This window comes from Scomber japonicus, chromosome 9 (assembly GCF_027409825.1).
Source record: "Scomber japonicus isolate fScoJap1 chromosome 9, fScoJap1.pri, whole genome shotgun sequence".
Taxonomy (NCBI): domain Eukaryota; kingdom Metazoa; phylum Chordata; class Actinopteri; order Scombriformes; family Scombridae; genus Scomber; species Scomber japonicus.
Genome location: NC_070586.1, coordinates 17492079 through 17513993, shown reverse-complemented (window position 1 = coordinate 17513993; position 21915 = coordinate 17492079). Strand labels below are relative to the sequence as shown.

Below are 21915 nucleotides of genomic sequence, written 5' to 3'. Positions count from 1 at the left end.
TTGCAGCATTATTGCATATGTGATTTGCTCCATCATACAGTTTCCATACAATGTTTTTTTAACAGCATTTCTGTTTTACTGCCAAAAAATTTAATGTTGGTGAACAGCTTTGATAGTATTCCATTATAACCCATAAAACACACATTCTCTCTCCCTCTCTTTGTCTTTCTCTCTTCCTCCTCCGTCCTCCCTCTCATCTCCTCTCTTTTGAAGCGTTATTAACCTCAACACTGACTTAAATCTGCAAATGAGCTGGAAAAGGTGGTAATTTATAGCGTCATAGCCTCATTTCCCTCGTTCATGACCATCAACCATTTCACAATATGGTAACTGATAAAGCCTGGTCGCACCTTTCTCACTGTCTTTTTAGTGCTCTTTGCCAGCAGGTGTAGAGGAAGGGGAAAGAGTGCTTTATTTAGGCTTTTTAGTGGATTTTGAACCCTAATGACTAAAGCTGACATTGTAGGTAAGGGTAGGTAAGTGGTTTCCTAGCTCCTCTGTATGGACTGCTGAAGACAGGACGTGAAGCTAAGAGCTGTTTATCCATCTTGGCTGAACACACAGCCCAAACGACACATACACACACGCCCACACACACACACACACACACACACACACACACACACACACACACACACATACACACACACACAAAATTAGGCTTCTTCTTCTAGCCGAGGGCTTTCAACCGCTGATCACCTAATGGCAGCTGGCAGGTACAGGCAGGATTTAGCTTCCCATGACTGAAACTCTGTGATTGATATATATTAAAAAATGTGAAAGCCACAACAAAATCACCTGCCAATGCATGTCAGGTAATCAAAATCTAGCTGTCAAGATGTTGCCTTCTGGCTTATGAGCCAGTTAAAACTTGTAACAAATCTTTTGTGCTTTTCTGAAACTGACAGTATGGTGAGAAAGTTATTTTTTGAGAGCAAGTGCAGTATGTGATGAAGCACATCTATACAGAAAGTTCTCTATCTCAGAGAAGAGGGTAAAGAAAAGAAGTATGACATCAGTATTGGAGTGAGTGAGTCAGAAAGAGATACTCTGAGAATTAAGTGAGAATGTGAGTCTCTCCAGGTGTGCAGTACAACATTTCACCTCTGACACACTTTAGATTCAACTACCATCCAAGCCGTGTTCAAAAATGCAAACAGCTTTAAAAAAATGTCTGTAACCTTTCACCTTTACCAGCAGGGCCGCATTCTTCATGAATGGGTTAATTTTCAAAACTCTGACTGCAACAGCAGTGGTGAGATGACATTCAGAAATAAAGTTGGTCTTGTTATGTACGCAATTATATATGAACAACATTTAAATTTGACTTTTTGTGCAATCTGTCCTGCAGTAGTCCTGCACCAGACTCTCCTCCTGCATGGAGTGTGTGCAGAAAGCTCTTTGATGGTGGCAGCTGGAATTTGTTGGATGGGGGAGGGAGGCAGAGTTGAAATAGCAAAGCTCTGGGCACCATGACAATGTGCAGAAGATGAAGGGTGGGGGGGTGGGAAGGTGGGAAGGTGGGAAAAGAGGCAGGGAGGGAGAGAGCTAGAGGCACAACGGCAGAGGAATGCAATGAATTATGAGGTTGCACTGGCATCAAACAGAAAGTAAGCAGAGTAATCAAAGTAATGGTCTATATACTTTGTGAATACATGACAAGTATGTGCAAGGGGTTGGGCTTGTTTGTTGAAGGTTTGTTGTGGTGTCTGTGGTTAGAAGTGTATTTATGTTAACAAGCCCTACCTAAGAGAAAGGATGGATTCTGGCCAAGTATGTGCCTGGGTGCATATGCTGATCAGATTTAACAGTTCAGGGATGTGGAGATCACTTTATGTGTATAGTTTATAAATATGAGACAAAAGTGATAGTGTTCTGCTGCAGTCCTTCTGTCTTTAATTCCTTGCCTCGTGTTGTGAAGTGTGTTTATGTTCTGGGTCTGTGTGTTGGTCTGTGTTAATGCTGCAGCCAGTGAGAAGAGAGAGCTGCCAGAGAGCGGGCAGAGCAGAAATCAATGATACCTTCAACTGCTTATTTATGGTTGCACCAAACCCCAGGACTCTCAGCTAGATGAGAAACGGGTATCCAACAGGAGAGGGAGGTGGTGGGGAAATCGGTGATGAGGAGTGACAGGGTGCTGAGGGAGAGGTCGAAATGGCTGAGTCAGGGTCTTGGGGTGGGGTAAATGAGAATCAACACGGGGTGATATAAAATGTGTATATATCTATGGGTCATAAAGGGTATGGTGACTGAAATCCAATGCAACATTACTCCATCCTCCAACAAGTTGTTTTTCTACTCAAATTTTACAGAAAGTAGAAGTCAATTATAAATTTACATAAGCTGCCAGCTACAAGTTAGTCTTATCTCTTGCCAACAGAATACGTTACCTCTGCAACTCATTACATGGCTTTCATCAGGGTTGTGTGTATTTCTGATAGCAGCTGGCAGCTACAGGTAGGTTAGTATTTTATCTCATTACTGATCACATGTGATGCCAATATGTGTAAGGTGCATGTGCAAGTACGTTAAAAGAAAGCAATATGGTATGCTGACAGATTTGCCAGCTTGTGAAGGTGAAATTTTTCAAATGTCATGTTGTCATGCTACAGAGGCTTTCTGAATTCATATAATACTTGTTTGTGTATAAATAAGAAAGGATTATACACAATGTCCAAAGCTTAAACAATACATTTTGTTGGCAATCCAACAGTCTCTGAAGGATATATTGTAATTGTGCTTTGGTGTTAGTATTTTGTATGTTGGCATGTTCCCTCACATTTAACTTAAGGTTTAATGTGAATATTGACTGTGAAAATGTGTCTGTCGTTTGTGTCAAGTAGCAGCAGTCATAGTTTAAGGAGGAGTGTGGGGGTTTAGAGGTGAGGTGGGGATTTCATCAATATTGATCAATATAAAGCCCTGTAGGGTTCATGTAGGTCAAAATGGTGACTGATCACCGTAGTGCAACTTCAGAGTGAGTGAACTGTTTGTTCAGTCTCTAATTTTTTTTCTCTGTCTTTGTGCTTTTCTCACTGTCTTTCAGCTCCCCTTGAACCTCATTTCACAGAGTGCATATCAAGGGAGCAGAAGACATTCCGCTGTTGGTGGAGTCCAGGCAAGTTCCAAAACCTGTCCCACCCTGGAGCACTAAGAGTCTTCTACCTCAAAAAAGAGCCTCATCACCAACTATACCCAGAGAAGTACGAGTTGCTCATTCTTTATTCACACTTTACATAACCACATACAATATATATATGTGCATGAATGTGTGATCCCTTTTGTTTATTCTTCTCTCTCGTACTTTATTGTTTCCCTCCTTCAGCTCTTCCACTGAATGGAAAGAGTGTCCAGAGTATATCTTTTCAAATAGGGAGTGCTTCTTTGATGTCCACCACACATCTATTTGGATCCCCTATTGCGTGCAGCTGCGCAGTCAGGACAACACCACCTATTTTGATGAGAACTGTTTCACCGTGGAGAACATTGGTTAGTATTTCTTCACGTATCATGAATTCTTCAATACATTCAATGACACAGCACAGTGTTTTCCTTAGCACGTGAACAGTATTGATAGAAGAAAAGTTTTGCAGACTGCTCAGTAAATGTATTCAAATAGAAAGAATCATATATAGCATGGCAGAGGAGAAACGTTAGTGCGAGTATACAAGATTACATGCACAGAAGGTTTCCAGGAATTGGCACTTGCTGCTGCATATCAGCTAAACCAGCAAATGTCATATGCGTGTCAATATCACGGCAAGTGTCAGACAGATGCAAAGTGTTCACATGGTAAATGTTTTGATGTCTGTCAAACTTTATCTCACTAGGGCTGTAGGAGATGCTAATAGATACTGTATTATCACATAGCAATGTCATGTGTTTCTCAATGCAGAAACATTTGTTTATTAGCCCTCTTCTAGTCTTCATGTATGCATATCTGCATATCTTTTTTGGATATTGCCTTCTTAATAATTGAGCCTGTAAATCATAAGGTTTGGGTGGTTTCCCTGACTCTATCTCTAGTGCCACCATCATGCCGAAAGAAGAAATATCAAATTGTACTTGCACTTTTCACGACATTTATTGAGCATATTCATACTGTTGAGAGGATGAGCCCTTTCCATTGTGAACACCATGAGTTTTGTTCCTTTTTTCTTGTGACCACATTAGGCCCAATTCTGAACTCTGTACACAAAATATGTTGTAATGAAGTTGACAGATTGCCATACAATCTGGTGCAGGAATATCCACATTTAATTTTAGTAACATCCACGCCTTTCTTATAGCGATACCATTAGGCACAATCTTTATTTAACCCCACTACTGGTAACACTGCCAATATGGCATAGTCCTATTTATGTTGTTCATTTCATTCAACACTTTATTTTAATCAATTCATTTTCATTGTATTTGATCAATTTTAAACATGATTTAAAAAAGGATACTTGCTTGAAAAACCTGCATTAGCTTTCTAAGTTTAGTACATTATAAACTGACTTGGTCATGAACATTTTGTTTGGTTCATGCTGTTATTATTTGTCACTAAGGCTATGTTCACACCGCAGTTAAGTTGATTTGTTTGCTCAAATGTGACCCATATCTGATTTGTTTCTGACAATGTGAACAGCACAAGTCGCATTGAATATGACATTTCAAAATTCGAATGTGGTACTGAATTGGATACATATCAGATGTTTTGGAATAAGACCGCAGTCTGAACAGTCAGGTCACATTTAATGCGACTTTGAAGTTATTCTGGAGCAACACACAGCTAATGCTCTGGGTAAAGACATCATTGACGTATTCATTTTCTTTCTCCTCTTCCTCCTTTTTAACATCACCCACTCACAAATTTGCCAGCTGCCGCCACACACTGTTTTTAACATTAGACCATAAATTAAACTACCAGTAACTTCACCAGCTGCTGCTGTTGCCATGTTTGCTTCCGTAAACAACGCTCTGTGCATGCCGTCATTAATGATCAACTGAATAAATCAATAAATCGGAATTGAGCATTAAGGCCTGCAGTGTGAACGTAGCCTATGTGGAATATATTCAATCAATCAATTCACAATGTTCGATGATATAAATAGTTGAAATTGTATTTATTCCCTTTTCTTGGCAGTACGTCCTGACCCCCCAGTGTCTCTAAACTGGACCCTACTGAACATAAGTCCCTCTGGGCTAAGTTATGATGTCATGGTCAACTGGGAGCCGCCACCCTCTGCAGATGTCAGAGCAGGCTGGATGCGCATTGAGTACGAAATCCAGTACAGAGAGAGAAATTCCACAAACTGGGAAGCAGTGAGTCTTCAATTCCCCTCCCCCCCTCTATATTTTCTTTTATGTGCAGACACACAGTTACATGTGCTGACAAGTGTACACACCTTTAAAACTTCACAAAATGCATCTTTGCACATGCACAAGCTAACACAAATGCAAACTCTCATGCACCCTCTTAAAAGAAAATTGTAGGTAGGTCATAGAGCCACAGTGTCGTGTTTCCTTCCCCCTCCCCCTGCAACTCCTGTGGCGAAAAAGCAGTGTAGCTTTGTTGACAAGGCAGTGGAAGCCAGAGCAAGGCCCTCTGGGAAAACACAAGCTCTCTGAAGGAAGTAGAGAGAGGGATCTGTAGGTCAGAGGTCATGAGACCTTGTACAGGCTCATATTCATTACCGCCTGGCCAGCTTGTCTGACAAATGAAGCCTTGAAAGCTGTTTTAGTCCTCCATTATAACAGTATGTACTCTGTCTAATGTAACTTATCTGTCAACAATTCCACCTTTGAAAAGGTCATAGTTATAAGTACCAGAAATAAACATAGACCTCTCACCCTTTTTAGTTTAGTATTGGAATTGTAGCCACTTCTGTCATGACTGCATCTTTTTCTGATTAATTTTTTTGACTGTTTTATACAACTCATTCTCTCTATGTTTCACTCTCTCTTCTTATCCTTCTCTATCTCTCTGCACTTCAGTTGGAGATGCATCCGCACACCCATCAGACAATCTATGGTCTACACAAAGGAAAAGAGTACGAAGTGCACATCCGCTGCAGGATGCCAGCCTTCATTAAGTTTGGAGAGTTTAGTGACTCCATCTTCATTCAAGTGACTGAGATTCCCAGCAAAGGTAAGGCACTGTTGCTATGTGCAATTTATATTGGCAAGGTGCATCAATTTTGAACATCCTTAGATATCTTTGTAAGGTCTGTGATAACAATGGGCTCTGTTTCATATTATTTTGTAGAGCCTGCTTTTCCACTCATACTGGTAGTTGTTTTCGGGATTGTGGGCATCCTCATACTCAGTATGCTGATTGTAATCTCTCAGCAGCAAAGGTAAGAACAGACTCTAACAGACCATAACTTTAACCACTGGCCCAAAAATCAGAGTTTTACCATTTTACCAATTGGTGAAATTGGCTTTTGTCTCCAATTGTACAAGCTGTCCCCAATCAACTAGTCTTAAATCCCTTTTGTGTCCATGAAAGTGACTTAAATCATACCCCCACACACACATTCACACACAAATACCCACAACTGTTCCCAGATGATCATCATCACATCCTTCCCCTCTTTTTGTCTTTCCAGATTAATGATGATTCTATTGCCACCAGTTCCTGCACCCAAAATTAAAGGCATTGATCCAGAGCTGTTAAAGGTACATTTACCGTATGGCTGTGTTGTTATTCTGGCTTATCTGTATATGTTTAGTGAACATACATACTAGACCCCAACCAGTGCATCATCATGGGTGGTTTTAGGTTATCACAGACATATTGGTGTCGATATCAGCTTATATGTCAGTCAGCAAGTAACAATAAAAACTGCAGCACTATTGACACTTATACAATTTTGTTAATTCACAGAAAGTGAAATTGCAAACATTGATAATAATAATACATTTTATTTTATTTAAAGGTGCCTTTCTTGGCACTCAAGGACACCGTACAGAGTTACAGAAATTAAAAACACATTAAAAAGAAGCAACCATACAAATAAAATATAAAAATAAAAAGACAATAAAAGTGACAGAGCAATTGGCATCAGATGAAATGGACTGTTTTAAACAGTGCGTTTTGAGTTGTGATTTGAAATGGGGGAATGAATCAATGTTTCTGAGTTGGGGTGGTAATGAATTCCAGAGATGGTGAGCTAAATGCTCTGCTCCCCATAGTGGTGAGACGGGCAGAGAGGACAGACAGGTGTATGGAGGAAGAGGATTTGAGGGAGCGGGATAGAGTGGGAACATGGAGGAGGCCGGATAATTCAACAATAAGAAGCCAAAACATGTGTACATTGTTTATTCAGTAAAATTATTATATAAACTATTGTGTAACAATGGTTGTGATTACATTTCGATTGTGTTGATTAATGTTGATTAAAAGCAGACATTGCTGGGGGCGTCCATGTGGCTCAGTTGCCAGAGGTGCATTAGGCCACTTAATCATTGCACCGCCCACTGTCCCTCCTAATCACTGCCTGTTTATTGTGTCTGTCAACACTCAAATGAAAGCAAAACTGTCATAAATAAATTGAAAGCAGGAGGACGACTGAGAGATAATAAGACATGAAGAGGGTCTTGGTTCAGCATTGTGTTGTGGGTGTGTTATTGTCAGATGATGTGAGATGCATTTAATAATCTGTTTACTCTTTACATACAAAATGAACCATGGGTCTCAGAGAAAGCTCTCGTCAGGTCCTTATTGGAATAAAATAAATAATGCTGCTATTTTGTGATCAAATAAAAGTTAAACACACTTATTTTTATAGTGAATGTTTCACTCAAATTGCTGTATTAAGACTTTAACTAACACATGTCTTTCTTTATGCACACTTAAATAAGAAGGGAAAGCTGGACGACCTGAATTTTATCCTGACTGGAGGAGGTATGGGTGGATTGCCCACTTACGCACCAGATTTCTACCAAGATGAGCCATGGGTGGAGTTCATCGAGGTGGATGCAGAGGATCCAGACTCTGGGGAAAAGGAGGACAACCAGGGCTCAGACACACAGAGGCTCCTGGGTGTGTCCCAGCCTGTCAGCCACCATATGCACATGGGGTGCTCCAATGCCATCAGGTACTGTACAGATCTCATATAAATGCCTTGGTGTCATGCTGCCAGATGGTTCTGCAAATTTGCATTTAATCTCAATTTAACCCTAACCCTAACCCTTTTCCTCTGCCTTCCACCCTCAGCTTTCCTGACAATGACTCAGGTCGGGCCAGCTGTTATGACCCAGATGTGTCAGACCAGGACACCCTACTGCTGATGACCACCCTACTGCCAGGCCAGCCTGAGGATAGAGAAGCCTCCCTCAATGTTGCAGAAAGACCTATTGGCTCAGAGAGAGGTGAGAGGCCCCTCATCCACACCCAAACCGGAGGGCCCCAGACTTGGATCAACACAGACTTCTATGCCCAGGTCAGCAATGTTATGCCATCTGGAGGCGTTGTACTGTCTCCTGGGCAGCAACTCAGAATCCAGGAGAACACCTCAACCACAGAGGAGGAAACACAGAAGACAGGAAAAGAGAGAAAAGGAAAAGAGGAGACTGATGAAAAGAAGCAGATGGATCAGCAGTTTCAGTTGCTGGTAGTTGATCCCGAGGGAAGCGGTTACACCACAGAGAGCAATGCCCGGCAGATCAGCACTCCCCCTAGCTCCCCCATGCCTGACAAGGGCTATCACACCATAGAACTTCAGCCAGTGGAGACCAACCCCGCAGCCACAACAGAGGATAATCAATCACCCTACATTCTTCCTGACTCTCCCCAGTCCCAGTTCTTTGCCCCTGTTGCAGACTACACAGTGGTACAAGAGGTGGACGGTCAGCACAGTCTGCTGCTCAACCCACCTCCCATCCAGTCTCCCCCTCCCTGTCTGCCTCAGCACCCCCTCAAAGCCCTACCTGCCATGCCTGTAGGATACATCACCCCAGACCTGCTGGGGAACCTCTCACCATGAAGTGACAATGCCATTAGGCCCTTAGGTGTAAGGTTGATTGTCCAGGAAGTCCCCCTGCAGTCACAAAGCCTGTGTCTACCTGATTCCTTGCTGGAAACCAAATAACTTGCAGCACACAGTATGGTTAAGAATGTGCAGGTGTTTTGTTTTCAGAGGGTGCTGAAAAAGAGATGTGAAAAGCTGCAAGCTGTATCGCTGACTGTTTTACATCTGCAATTACATCAGTTAATTTGATGCAGAGGTAGCCAAAAGTATCCATCACAAACCAAATGCACAGTTTGTTCTTTTTTTTCATGCACAAGACAGACAAGGATAATAGGCTGAGACTATGATTATAATGAGTCAATACGCATCAGCTTGCTGCTAACCTGCCTTGGATCTCATTACATCTCTGGTTAACTGTGTTTTAGGGCAATGACAGTGTTAAAGTCTTAATCTTACAGAGAGATGTCAGTGTATGTCAATTGGTAGAAAACAAGCACATTGTAGTCATGTTTTTACTCTGCAGTTGTTGATACCTCTTGCTGGCAGAGGTTTTCCATCAATTAATTGTCACCTAAAAATGCTTGGTGGCTTGTTTTGTATTCTTAAATTTCTTAGCTCATCATGCCATCAGTATTTCACTAGAGATATATTTTTATATGAAAGATATTAGCTATCCACCCTAATACACTGCTAAATCACAGCTATGCAGATTCACCTTGCATTCCTGGCTTCATTTTGTTCAGTGGTATACTTTTCATATTCTCATGAATAAGTGGCCAGACAGATTATATGATGTCAAGACATTTTGCTCCACAGCTGCAATAGAGTTTAACACAAGAAACACTTTGAACAACACAGTTGCGCACACACTGACATACAAATACACTAACAAACAAGCAGTACCAGAAGAGTCCTTATATATAATATTGTTATTTTATCTCTTTCACTCCTTGGGAATGTTGACAGGAATTCAAGGATATGAAAGAAATCCCTAACTGAAGTAGAAGCACAGGAGACAAAGGGAAATTGCAACGCAATCTGGAATGCATAGAACATTGCAGGCTGATTATGCATACAAGAGTGTCCCAGAATTTTTCTTTAATCTGGGTTTATTTATTTTTTATTTTCATTTCATTTTTTACATGCATATAAAGAACCTGCAGCGCTGAACAGCTCTAGCACTAAGGGGAAGGTCTCTTCCTGATTCATTTACAGCTAGGAGCTGCTCAGTGCAAACTGTGCTGTAAAGCACCACTAAGTGCCTTGCTCATGGGCACATTAGAGTACATATTTAGCAGAAGGGAAGAGGACACAGACACACAGCTGGCACTTCAGTAAAACCAGGTATTGCAACACATCTTGTAACAGCAACCAAGTCTCACCTTTACAACCAACACTCACTCATAATCTATCACTTAGACTTAAACTTTAATTTGTAGGCTTGGGAGTTATATTTGTCTCATGTTGCATTTTTATTGCAGCGAAAGCAACTGGAATAAGTTGAAAGAATGTGAAAGTGTGTAATAGCTGTAATTAGCAAACATTTTATACTTATTGTCTGCCAAGTGCAGTGTTAACAAGATGTGCCTATGATTGTGTTATTGGCTTGCCATTTCTGTGCTAATCTATGTTTACATTATTAGGATTTGTGCATTTATGCATTGCTATGTACAGGCAAATACTGTATAGGTGAATTGATATAAAGCTCCTCAGTGCAGAGAACACATATAATATGCATATACTACAGAAAAAAACTTCTTTTAATTGATATTAAATTTACAACCCCCGAATGTTCTACTGTCAGTGCTAGTACTGACCTTGAGGTCCAAATTCTGGTATGTCAGGGTGGATAGATATTAAAAAGTTTCTCTCAAACCTGAGACACTTACACCAGGTGATGTATGGTCAATTAGGCATGTGATACCTATTTCCCAGTATGTCATAGAATACCTAAATTTAGGACATTATTTCAGCATAATATGTTACATAATTAATTATTTTCTCACATTTACCATATACTATAAGCTTGGCCTTAGTTAATTGAAAGTGTAAGCTTTAATAACGGCCTGTGGTTGAGAAGATGGCAGAGGAGACTTGTTATGGTTTTATGCTCCTCATATTTTTTCATCCTATAAAATATCACAAAGACAACATGCCTGTGACAAACATAAGCATGGCATACAATAAGCTATCCAAGCTAAGGTTGAGGTTGTGCATTATGCATGCATTGTGATACAAAACATTTAATTTTCATTTCAACAAGTCTGTGATTGAGTCATAAGAATTGTTATTGTATAGCATCTAGGTAGCCTTCAAATGAGCACATCTCACGATAAAGAATACTATATATTGTAAAGGAAATACATCCTGCCTTTGTATTATATTGTTTGGACTTGTTCTTGAGATAAGCAGGCTGAAAAAGATATAAAGGATATTTTGTACCAGACAATCCTGAATGAACAGAGACAAAGAAAGAGCCATAAAAATGTGAATATGATGAATATGTGCCATTTCTCTCTTTCTGTATCTCTCCTTCTCTTGAAAAGCTCAGTGTGTCGTTGTTGCTGCCTAGTGCTGATGATACCAGCAAGTCAATGCTATTGCAGAAATGTCTTAATATATTTACTATAGTGCTGTAAAATTACAAGTATATATTTTTATGTAATTAATGTTACTAATCACAATATACTGCTGCTCGGTACATGTATTTTTCCTGCATTCTGCCTTACTGTGGTGAGGAAGGGTCCTTCAAGAGAGTGCAACGATCACTGTATTGTGTATAAGGGTTAATGTTTGTTGGTAAAACCTGCAAAATGGATGAAACTGATCCCTGAAAAATGGTCTTTGTTAAACTGGAGGATTTGGCACAGTTATCAATTCAACCATGAATAGAAACACTAGCATAGTTTTTCCTTAAACTAGAGATGCAATACAGTCGACTGGTGATCCCCATGTAACTCTCACACCCATTCAAAGATCCCCAGAAGCTTCTCCGTGTATATGAAGGAAGATAGGATGGGGAAAACACTGTTAAGTTTCTGTTTCAGTTGTACCATGGTGATTGTGAATGTGTGCAAACTGGAATATACAAGGAATTTATGATATTGAGGAAAAATTTTATTTAAAAAAAGTGTTTCTAAGGTTACAGTAAAGAAGAAAAATTGGGAGGTGCTTTTGTTCAAGCTTACAGGTGTTTACTTCATTGTGTCTGCAATGGGGTTTTTTTGTTTGTTTTGTTTTATTTTGGATTTTTGTTTTGTTTTGTTTTTGCCAATTCACAATGAATTCATTTTTAATGTAGTGTAAACGTTTGCAACTGTATTAATGTTAAAGACACTTCAGAGCAAGCACTTTGTACACACACACACACACACACACAGACACACACACACACACACACACATATATATATATATAGTTTATAAGATGTTTAAATAGTGTTCAGATTTTGTATCTCAGACTTAATCAAGTCTATGAATGACCTGTTATAAAACAGTATATGTTTTTTTTTATTCAGCACAATAATCGGACGATGAGGAAACGTCAATATCAATAAGCTTCAATTTTGTTCTACAGACTTTATGTTTATAGGATGTATTTTACACTACCAGATTGATAGAATGATGTACTGTAATGGAGTATTTAATATTTGCTAGAAGATGTATGGATAGAAAGAGCAGATAGATGTAGTCTATTATGGAGTCATATAAAAATATAGTCAGAGTGCAGTAGTTATACTGTAACTATACATTCTTACATTTCTCCAACTATGTGATTTCAACATTTCTTTATTGAAAGGGGCTAAAAAATTTATAATTTTGTGTTTTAGCCTCCAGCTTCTTGGTTTTGCGTCAGTGCAAGAGAGGCTTTTGTCGCTTTTTAAGCCTGGAAATAATCTTGAGTGCTGGAATTTGTGCTGGTTGTAACTCTCTATCAACATAGAGTTTTCAGCCAGACATTTTTTGGCTTTTTGGGAAAATAGTTTTATTCTTGACTTGAGTACTGCGGTTACAGCCTGTTTTTTTCTGACTAAGTTCAGTGGCGCCAATCTATATTTCTATCTGTGTGTAATTTATTTCTCTGCTCAGCGTCCTCAGACCACCCCACCACCTTATCTGACCGCATTGGAAGGGGCAGCATGAGTAATGTGTGCGCTGGTGTTCTCTGACATGTGTCATTCAGACTCATAAAACTGGAAATATTCCACATGTGCAGCTGTTTGTACACGTGCAAACGGCTGCATTGCGGTCACAAGTTTGACAAGATCGGTTTCATAATTTATCACAATGCATTGGTATCATGAATTAATATGCTCTTTAATTAATATGATTTTCAAGTTTTCCTGAACACCCCCTCTTATCTTATATCTTATGTCGTGGAACCACTGTCCTAGTCTGCTGGCTGCTGTTCTGCTCAAGACCAAGAACTGTTGTAATTTTTCGATGATTTGATATTGTTCCCTTCCCATTTAAGCCTTTCTGGTGTTGTATGTGTGATCAATAAGCTTTCAACAAGTTACACAATAAATGTATACAGCATCTTAATTATCCTGTTATCCTGTGCATTTTTAAAAATATGTATATATTATCAGTTGTCTTCAAAATTTAGAAAATTTTGATCCAGTGTTTGATTTAAACAAGAATTCTGCTATCAGTGTCGGAAAGTAAAACTAATTTAAGCAAATTAGATTTGACTGGGTTATCAAGATCATGTTAGTGATATTTCATTTAGAACAGATTTTCATTATTAATTCAATATTTATTGTAACTCTGTTCACAAGATCTTTAACTGACTGCCAACTGTTCCATTAATAGTACACCAGTAGTAATACTGTGCAATAAAGGCCAGCTTAGATCAACACTCAGTGAAGAGATATATGAAGAGAAAATATGTTTATGAAGAAAATGTACAGATCACTGTGGTCTGAGAGTTCAAATACAAATGAAATTGTGTTTGCGTGTCTGATAAATTGTAGAAAAAAAGGAATTATGTTTGTATGTGTGGTGACAAAAGGTTTCAAAATGCGTACTTGTTTTTGTGCAACAGAGAGGCACTTTGTGTGTGCGAATGAGTTCACAAGTGTGTGATTCTCTCTCGCTGCTGGAGTAAGTGGAGATGAAAGGGCTGCAGAAACAGTTGTGCTTCGGGGGAAAGCATATTGGACAATTAAGACAGAGGCTGTGTACTGCACTGCTCTGTGTGGGGCTGATTGAATCAGAGAGACAGCCACTCACAGCTCTTCGTCTCAGGACATTGCAGGTAATTACCCATAAGTCACTGTTCCCCTGTATTGGATCTTCAGCCCAATTACGCCCACACAAGCAGTCCACCTCGGCCTCATTTATTACCTCCGGTTGCTTGTTGACCTTTTCAGACACACAGTCCGACGGGCAATTCAGATACATTACACTGAGCAGAGGGTGTTGCACTTTAAGTCTTGAAGACAATTTCACAGGTTTTGAGCTTTGCATTGACATCATTACGTAAGTGTTAGCAGTGAAAAATGAGCTCAAGATGACTAATGTGTTAATGCTTCATGCAAGGATTGCCATTCTAAACATTAACACAAACAAATCATATCTTTCATGCATTTCAGATAGGCAGTTTGTTTTTGTGTTTAAATAAACTTAATTAAATAAATACATTTAAATTTGTTCTACAGTCTATCAGCAGTTCTGTTAATGCAACATAACAAGAAGTGCATTATCACTGTTTAAAGTGTGTGTATGCATGCATGTGACACACACATAGTTGAGGGAACCCACTGATTTCACTTTAAGGTCACTCCAGCAAATATTTCAAACTGTAACTAGACAGGTGATGAACTTGTTGCTTATGTGTATGTAAAATCAGGATAGTCTGAAACACTGCATTGTATGTGTTGTGAGTGGCAGACAGAAATTAGCTAATGTGCATGTTCCTTGGAAATGATTAATAAATGTATCACTTTTAAAAACTTGAAAAAAGTAAGCTTTACAAAGTCAATAAGGGGCATGAGGTACATCATTTAATTTGTAGGATACAGCGGATGTTGATAGTGGTGGTGGTTTATCAAGTAGACCTTCATCCCCATCTGCTGACAAACATTGAGCAATGCAGTTACACAGCACCCATTACATATATTTCTAAAATAATTTTAGGGAAATGCAGTTGTATCTACTTAACAGAATAAGTGACATAAGGATCTTTGCTAAACTGGAATTAAATGGCATGATGCTCATAATATAAAAAAATGCATAGAAGTTGTAGATAATATGACCCCTTTGCTATATTGAAGTTGTATGCATTCAACTCTCAGGCATGTGCAGGACAGTTGCCAAATAATCAAAAGTCACTCCAATCAGACATACATCAGACCCACACATACCTAACCTATATGCATTCACTGTCATTTTTAATGTTTCAACTTGATCATCAGTGTCAAAAAACACACATACAAACAAAAATAGCTCTACCAACTTTATTCCACAGACATTTACCATGTTTTACAACCTCAACACAATACAGTTCTCTGTACAAGCATCAGGTGTTCCGGGTGATTATTACCTTCCCACAGAAACCGTCATTAAGTACAGAGTGTATTCCAATAGTCAATCATTGCTTCACTCTCTTTTTTCCTTCTGCCTTTTCTACACAATAGAGCTTTGTATTTTTTTAAAGCTAGCTTTGTATAAATGTGCAATTTGCAACCTACGAGCAAAAAATATGAAATGTGCATGCAGGAAATGGTAAAAGATACACCTGAGATATGTTGTGGACTTTATGAACAAGTACAACATAAAAAGTCATCTATTGTAGTTGAAGCCCTTATGTGCTCAAGAACAATTATCAATAGCGTGTCTTACAGACAAACATAACATTGGTATACATTTTTTTTTAGGTTTGCTCGGACTTTGTCCCATTAAGGGCCAGGGCTTTTATGTTCCTCCCAACTAAAACCTTCTGCATGTATTTGCTGTTAATTTACTAATTCACACATTCTGATGTAACTGTGTCTTTAGGTATATTCCTATGCATCCTACTCTTCCCTTATAATTACTTTTTTGCATTACTTGCAGTTTCTTTTTTTCTATTCACTAAAATATCCTGGGATATTAAACTTTGAATTTTTTTATGTGTGTATCATGTTCCTGAACAACCCTCTCCCCTCTCTTCTGCCTGACTTCCTCCCGACGCCACTAGAGCGTAGTTTCTGCGCCTGGATTCATAAAGGATGGAGAGAGCAAAACGGAGACAGCTATTTATGAACATAATCACCATATGCACTCCTGAGAAAGGATGAAAGCAACCACTGACAGACATGGTGAGACAGAAGAAACACACCATCTCACAATCATTTATTCTTGTCTATTCATGAAATTATTTGTGAATCTGTTGTCGAATGTAACGAGTTAACAAGCTGCCAATGCCCAATTTGGTTGGTGTATTTATCTAGTTTTTCTATATCAGTGTAATGTTGCACTCCACTTGTGTTCATCTACCACACCCATGTGGTCAGTGACTGCCATGCCCTCTCACAGGGTAATACTTGTTGTTAAAAAGAGCACTTTGCTCCAGTGTTGATGGCTGGTATTAATATGAGGTTGATATCAAAGCCAGTTTACAGCTGCTCTCATCCTCAGCTAACAACACCTGGAGGTCAGGCTCACTTGTCTGGCTGTGGCTGCTGTCAGTGAGCAGGAGGCAAGCGTCACTGTCAGGTCTCCCTGACATTATTGGCTGCATCGCCTATCAGTCCGTGTCACTGTCAGGAGGCGGGCAGTGCCTCATTACAGTGTCAGAGACCAATTGGCTGCTCAATCCCTGCATCACCAAACAGCCTCCGTCAGTGTCAGCATCAGCTGGTCTTAGGAGAGGCATTGTCAGAGCCTGCTGTCCACTGTCAGCTGTGCTTTGACTTTCAGAGAGCCTTTTCATTCACTCAAGGTTTCTGCATTCTAAGGACTCCCTCTGCCTCCTGGGGCATATGGTGTATTTGCACTGCGTGCTGCATCTGACTAGTATCTAAATGTTGTTGCCTTTGAGATACCCCACTATCATGCTCATACCCTTGTTGCCCAACACCTTGTTGACTTTGACTTTGTCCATGGTCATGACCATGGTTGTGGTCATGACCATGGCCAACACCACCGTGGTGGCCGACATGGTGGCCATGGCCATGATCATGGTGATGCCCATGATGGTGACCATGCGCTGTGTCTTCTTCCACAGCTGGAGCTGCATCTGCATCAGGTTGTGTGTTTGCTGTGCACTCCTCTGGGGTCTCAGTGCTCTGTGGGAAAGTAGCATGGGAGGGGCTTGAACTTGTCTTTTGTGAAGTGTATCAACAACATGCTATCTTATTTGTTTAAATTCATGTATGTTTTTGCAGTTATATGTCGTGCAATATACCTCATGAGCACAGTCCCCACATATGCGTTTGCAGTAGGTATCTTTGATCGCACCCTCGATATGGCCTTGACCAATGATGGTATATGGAAGTGAAAGGTGGTGGGTGAGACGGCCACACCTGATAGTAAAGGGATAGAAAAGCATGGTGAGATTAAGTATGAATGGCAAATGATGTGTTAAGGCAAATATACAAAAATAAAAGAAAGGAAAATATGTGATGAATTAACCATACAGATAACAAACCTGTCATAAATGAGAAAGTCATCTTTCTCTCCATTCAGTGTCTGCCAGACATCGGGCTGATGCCCGTGCTGTCTGTAGAGTGTGATGTTCTCAGACAGCCTCTGCTCCAACATGCTATGCAGTTGCTGTGCTTGCGCCCCCTGGTGGTTAATGACCATGTAGGTCACATCCTTCAGACCTCGACTCTCCAACTTTCGGCGCAGGCCGTCCATTCTGCAGAGAGGAAGGAAATCTGAAACTATGAGTCTAAAAATCCGTTGTTACGTAACAAGCGTTTTAATAAAGCTTCCATGTGAAATCTGCTTAACAAACAAGTATGAACAAGATGCACTTCCTCACTACTGAACTTGAATAGTTGTGAGAACAGGATGGGCCATCAAATTTATGATGGTCCAAAAAATAACTGGCACTGTTAGATATCTAGTACAATTTGTATAACATTTCTTAACAAACCAAGCAGCGTAAATGTCATGCTTTGACAGACATTTAGGACACCTGGTATAGGAGAAGAGGTCAAGTTAGATCCATATTTGGGCATGTACCTGGACGCCTGCACCAAGCAGAACAGTCAGCTGGCCTGTAAGAGGGCAACCACCGTCACCTGTCCCGCGGTCTCCCTCATTGGCTCCACCTCCCCTATCTTCCAGGCTGGCGGCAGCTGACAGCGGGGCCCACCACCCTCACTTTCAGCCCCGCCTCCATGGAGGAGGCAGAGAGTGAGAATCAGGGTGAGGCACGCCCACATCTCTGGTGCGCCTCCTCACTGCCCCAATCTGTTGATCACAGAGGGAAAAAGTTGTAGGAGGGGGATGTTGGGAGCAGGGGTAGCAAGAGTTGAAAGAAGAGAAAGTGGGAGGAGAAAACACCAGAGATTGGTCAAACTCAGTAAATAAAAGTGATATGACTGAACAAAAGGTCAGAGTAGGGTTATCATTTTCATCTTCTCCAATAATGACTGGACTGACAGTGCTTGAAGTAGAATGAAGGTTTTAAAAAGAACATTGTTTGTGCATGTTCATTCTATACAAATGTATACTAATTGATACACTAAAGAATGCAAACAGCATATAGCCTAGACTAGAGCATCAGTCAAAACTTTGTATAGCCTATGTCTTTCCAGTCCCTTGATTGCAAAAGTGGGTCCAAATGTTTGACTGGTATTGTAGTAGAATAGGAAGTAAGCTTGAATGCATGAAGTTAAAAGTACATTTTTTCTGCCATGTGTCATCACTAACAAAGGTTAGTTTTTGTATAAAATGGTTCAGTGACTGAAAACATTTGTTGAAGTTTGATGCATTTGCTGAGTACAATGAAAACTGTTCCATTTATGATGAGTGGGTTTAAATACACAGCATTGCAAAATACACGGAGGTACAGTGTTTAAGCTTCAATCCATGTATTTATTTTAACTGTAAAACGGAGCACTTTGTTTTCTAGTTATTTATTTTACTGTATATTAATAAGTAACTGGATGAAAATGTAATGGATTTTGCTTACCCTCTGATTGAAAAGTTGACCTCCCTCTGCTCAGACCTGCTCTGTGTTGCTGCAGCTCCTTGAACAAAAACAATTCTCTTCCTCCACCACTCCCCCCTTTTATACTCTGCCTGTTGTTTTCCTATCTGAAACGAGGACAAAGTTCAGTTGCAGCTGTTTCCTAACTTCCTTTCTGCAAGTTTAAAAAGTCATTCTTGCATGAAAATCACCCTGTCGACAGTATCCAAAAAAATGTATATATATTTTTATTTTGGAAATGTTTGGTAGCAGCTAGCAGTTTGAGAAATTCCTTTAGGTGTAGTGTGGTGTAAGGAGAAAGTTGTCTCTTCATTATGGCCAAATAGGTCCTTTCAACTCTGAAGATAGTGCATGCATTTACATTGTACTTTAAATGACTATACATGAAACAATGCATACTAAATATGACAGTGTGTATATAAGAGTGTGCTAGAACACTGAAGAACATTGTGTTATAATGCTGTTTGAAGAGAGAGGGGGAGTGAAAAAGAACGAAGGGTGGGTCCCTGGTCGGTGTCCAGCATATTTCTAGGAGGTCCACACAGGCTGGACTGAGCTCATTCAGTTGTGGCGTAATGTAAGTATTTCTGAGAAAGTGTACTGCAGTTGAATATACACAGAAGGTTAAATAAGGCCAATAGTATTTAGCATTAAAGACAACAGTAATAAGTACAGCTTCAACAGCTTGAGTATAAAAAAGCAGTAAACAGCCTCAAATTCCTGTCAAACGGATGAGCTTGTCTGTCTGCAAAAACAGGTCATTCAGTTCAGATCAGTGAATGGGCTTTTATGATATAACTTAGGTCAAAGGCCAGTGCAGTTCTAAAAAGGCTGACTTTGTGGTTGAACAAAGAAATGCAAATGTAACGGACCACATGCAGCAGTTAGAGCAAAGAATATGGCCAGTAGAATATTATCAGAAAATGTTCTTAATGTATCATAAGTAAAAGTACTTGTTATGCAGACTGTTATATTATTAAAGCACATTATATTGTTTGTTTCTATCACTAACAAATACACATGAGAGTATTTTAATATTGTAGTTTATTGATGTGGAGCCAATTTTATTGCATCATACTATATTATACATGAGTGTAGACTTTATATAATAGCACCTTTCTCACATGCAACAATTCAAATGACAGACTATTAAAATATGTTAATTAATGAAAAATGTCCATCTGAAAAGTGACTAAAGCTGAATATGATACAATATTTCTCCCTGAAATGTAGTGGAGTGGAAGTATGAAATAACATCAAATGGAAATAGTAAAGTACAGGTACAACAAAAGTGCGCATAAATCCAGTACTTGAGTAAATGCACTTAGTTACTTTCCACCACTGACAATAAGCTTCTTGGTCCTGGAATACACGAAGGGAGCCTATATCAGTGTACAAACTGTATGTATGGGTACCAAAGTCTATAAACACCAGCTAATCAGTACAGTGAGATGTAGTGTCTGCTGATATTGCACAGCATGACATTTGACAAAGAGTGTCCTGTCAGAACTATTTTATTTTATCACTCACTGTAAATGAGTGACTCATTTACAGTGTCTGGCAAGGTGCAAATGCACTTTTATCAGGGCACACTGACCTGCACGGGCTATCAGTCAGTTTCAAAAGATTGTAAATGATAAAATAAATTCACACTAGGCCAAACCAAATAACCTATGAAGTCATTAAGATTAAGGACCTGCAACTTATGCAAGAGAAAGGAGGTAGCTTTCCTTGACTTCTTAATTTCAATACCTTCATCTGTGGCTGTTGTAAGCGGATGGACAGTATTTATATTTATATAAGACCTGTGCCAAATACAAACTATAAATTATCTCTAGTGATGCCTTTGACAGACAGACCTGGGGTCCTGCAATCAGTAGGCTATGCCATTATGGTCTCAATATATAATGAAACCGTTCATAGTTCTGTTTTTGACATGCACTTGGTTTCAACAGGGTCCCCCAAACAGTTAATCAGGCCATGCCATTGTTGTTGTCACTTTTCAATGATAATTGAATGCATGTTCAAATTAAAGGCCTACATGATTAATTTTCATGATAGTTTATCTTATTCTTAGTGTTGGGCAGTAACTAGTTACATGTAATAGCTTTATGCAATTTAATTACAAAATAAATGTAACTGTTACTGAGAAAAAATGTGTAATTACGTGAAGCTTATGTAAAGATCCTTACGAAAATGTTGATGATTACAAAGGTGGTAACATCTGAAGTCAGACCTTTAACATTTTTCTTAGGAGGAGGGTTATTCCCCCTCTTTTTTAATATGTAATATTTAACTATGTTACTGAATACATATTGCTGTTTTTAATTATTTGAAATGTTTCATATTGTGTAAATAAATCATCACGTGGGCTTATTTGGAACACACATGGGCTTAAATAATGTCAGTGTCACAGTAGCAACCATAGACATAATATAAGGTAACAATTCTTAATATTCAAGTTTGATCGTCTTCTCATGCCGACTTTTGACTTTTTCATAAAATATCTTTATTTTATATTCCATAATCTACACAAACTAATGAATATTTTCAATTGATAGATCAATCTCGCTTTATAAGAAATGATCTCCTTTATAAATCATGTCAGTATCCATGAAAAACACCTGAACTTCGATTTTGGTGGTCTAAATGGGTAGCTACACTTACCTAACAGCTTAAAACATTCATTGGAAAATGAGAAAAGTCATCAAAAACTAATCAAATGTATTGAGTTACATTACTTATTACATTTTAAATATTGTTGTTGACACTTTCTGATTATAATTAAATTAAATACATGATTAATTCA

General features: G+C 39.2%; 2 protein-coding genes across 4 annotated transcripts in view; one reads left to right on the top strand and one right to left on the bottom strand.

Annotated features, from left to right (window-relative positions):
* ghra (growth hormone receptor a) overlaps window positions 1-13501 on the top strand; it is a 35710-nt gene extending 22209 nt beyond the window's left edge. The window contains exons 3-10 of the mRNA XM_053325201.1: window positions 3047-3203; window positions 3326-3489; window positions 5129-5307; window positions 5980-6133; window positions 6251-6341; window positions 6594-6663; window positions 7849-8084; window positions 8204-13501. Coding sequence (XP_053181176.1) covers window positions 3047-3203; window positions 3326-3489; window positions 5129-5307; window positions 5980-6133; window positions 6251-6341; window positions 6594-6663; window positions 7849-8084; window positions 8204-8972 — 1820 coding nt within the window. The 3' untranslated portion in view covers window positions 8973-13501. The remainder of the gene's footprint in view (window positions 1-3046; window positions 3204-3325; window positions 3490-5128; window positions 5308-5979; window positions 6134-6250; window positions 6342-6593; window positions 6664-7848; window positions 8085-8203) is intronic.
* A 1902-nt stretch (window positions 13502-15403) lies between these two features.
* selenop (selenoprotein P) lies at window positions 15404-19199 on the bottom strand. 3 transcript variants are annotated; one of them, XM_053325213.1, is made up of 5 exons: window positions 19089-19199; window positions 18134-18364; window positions 17592-17804; window positions 17349-17466; window positions 15404-17229 (listed from the first exon to the last, which is right to left on the bottom strand). In XM_053325213.1, the coding sequence occupies exons 2-5, from the start codon at window positions 18334-18336 to the stop codon at window positions 16576-16578; spliced, it is 1188 nt and encodes a 395-aa protein (XP_053181188.1). In that variant the 5' UTR covers window positions 18337-18364; window positions 19089-19199; the 3' UTR covers window positions 15404-16575. The 3 variants fall into 3 exon arrangements, with proteins under 3 accessions (XP_053181188.1, XP_053181189.1, XP_053181190.1); XM_053325214.1 differs by having other exon boundaries at window positions 16603-17229; XM_053325215.1 differs by having other exon boundaries at window positions 16654-17229.
* Between the last annotated feature and the right edge of the window lie 2716 nt (window positions 19200-21915).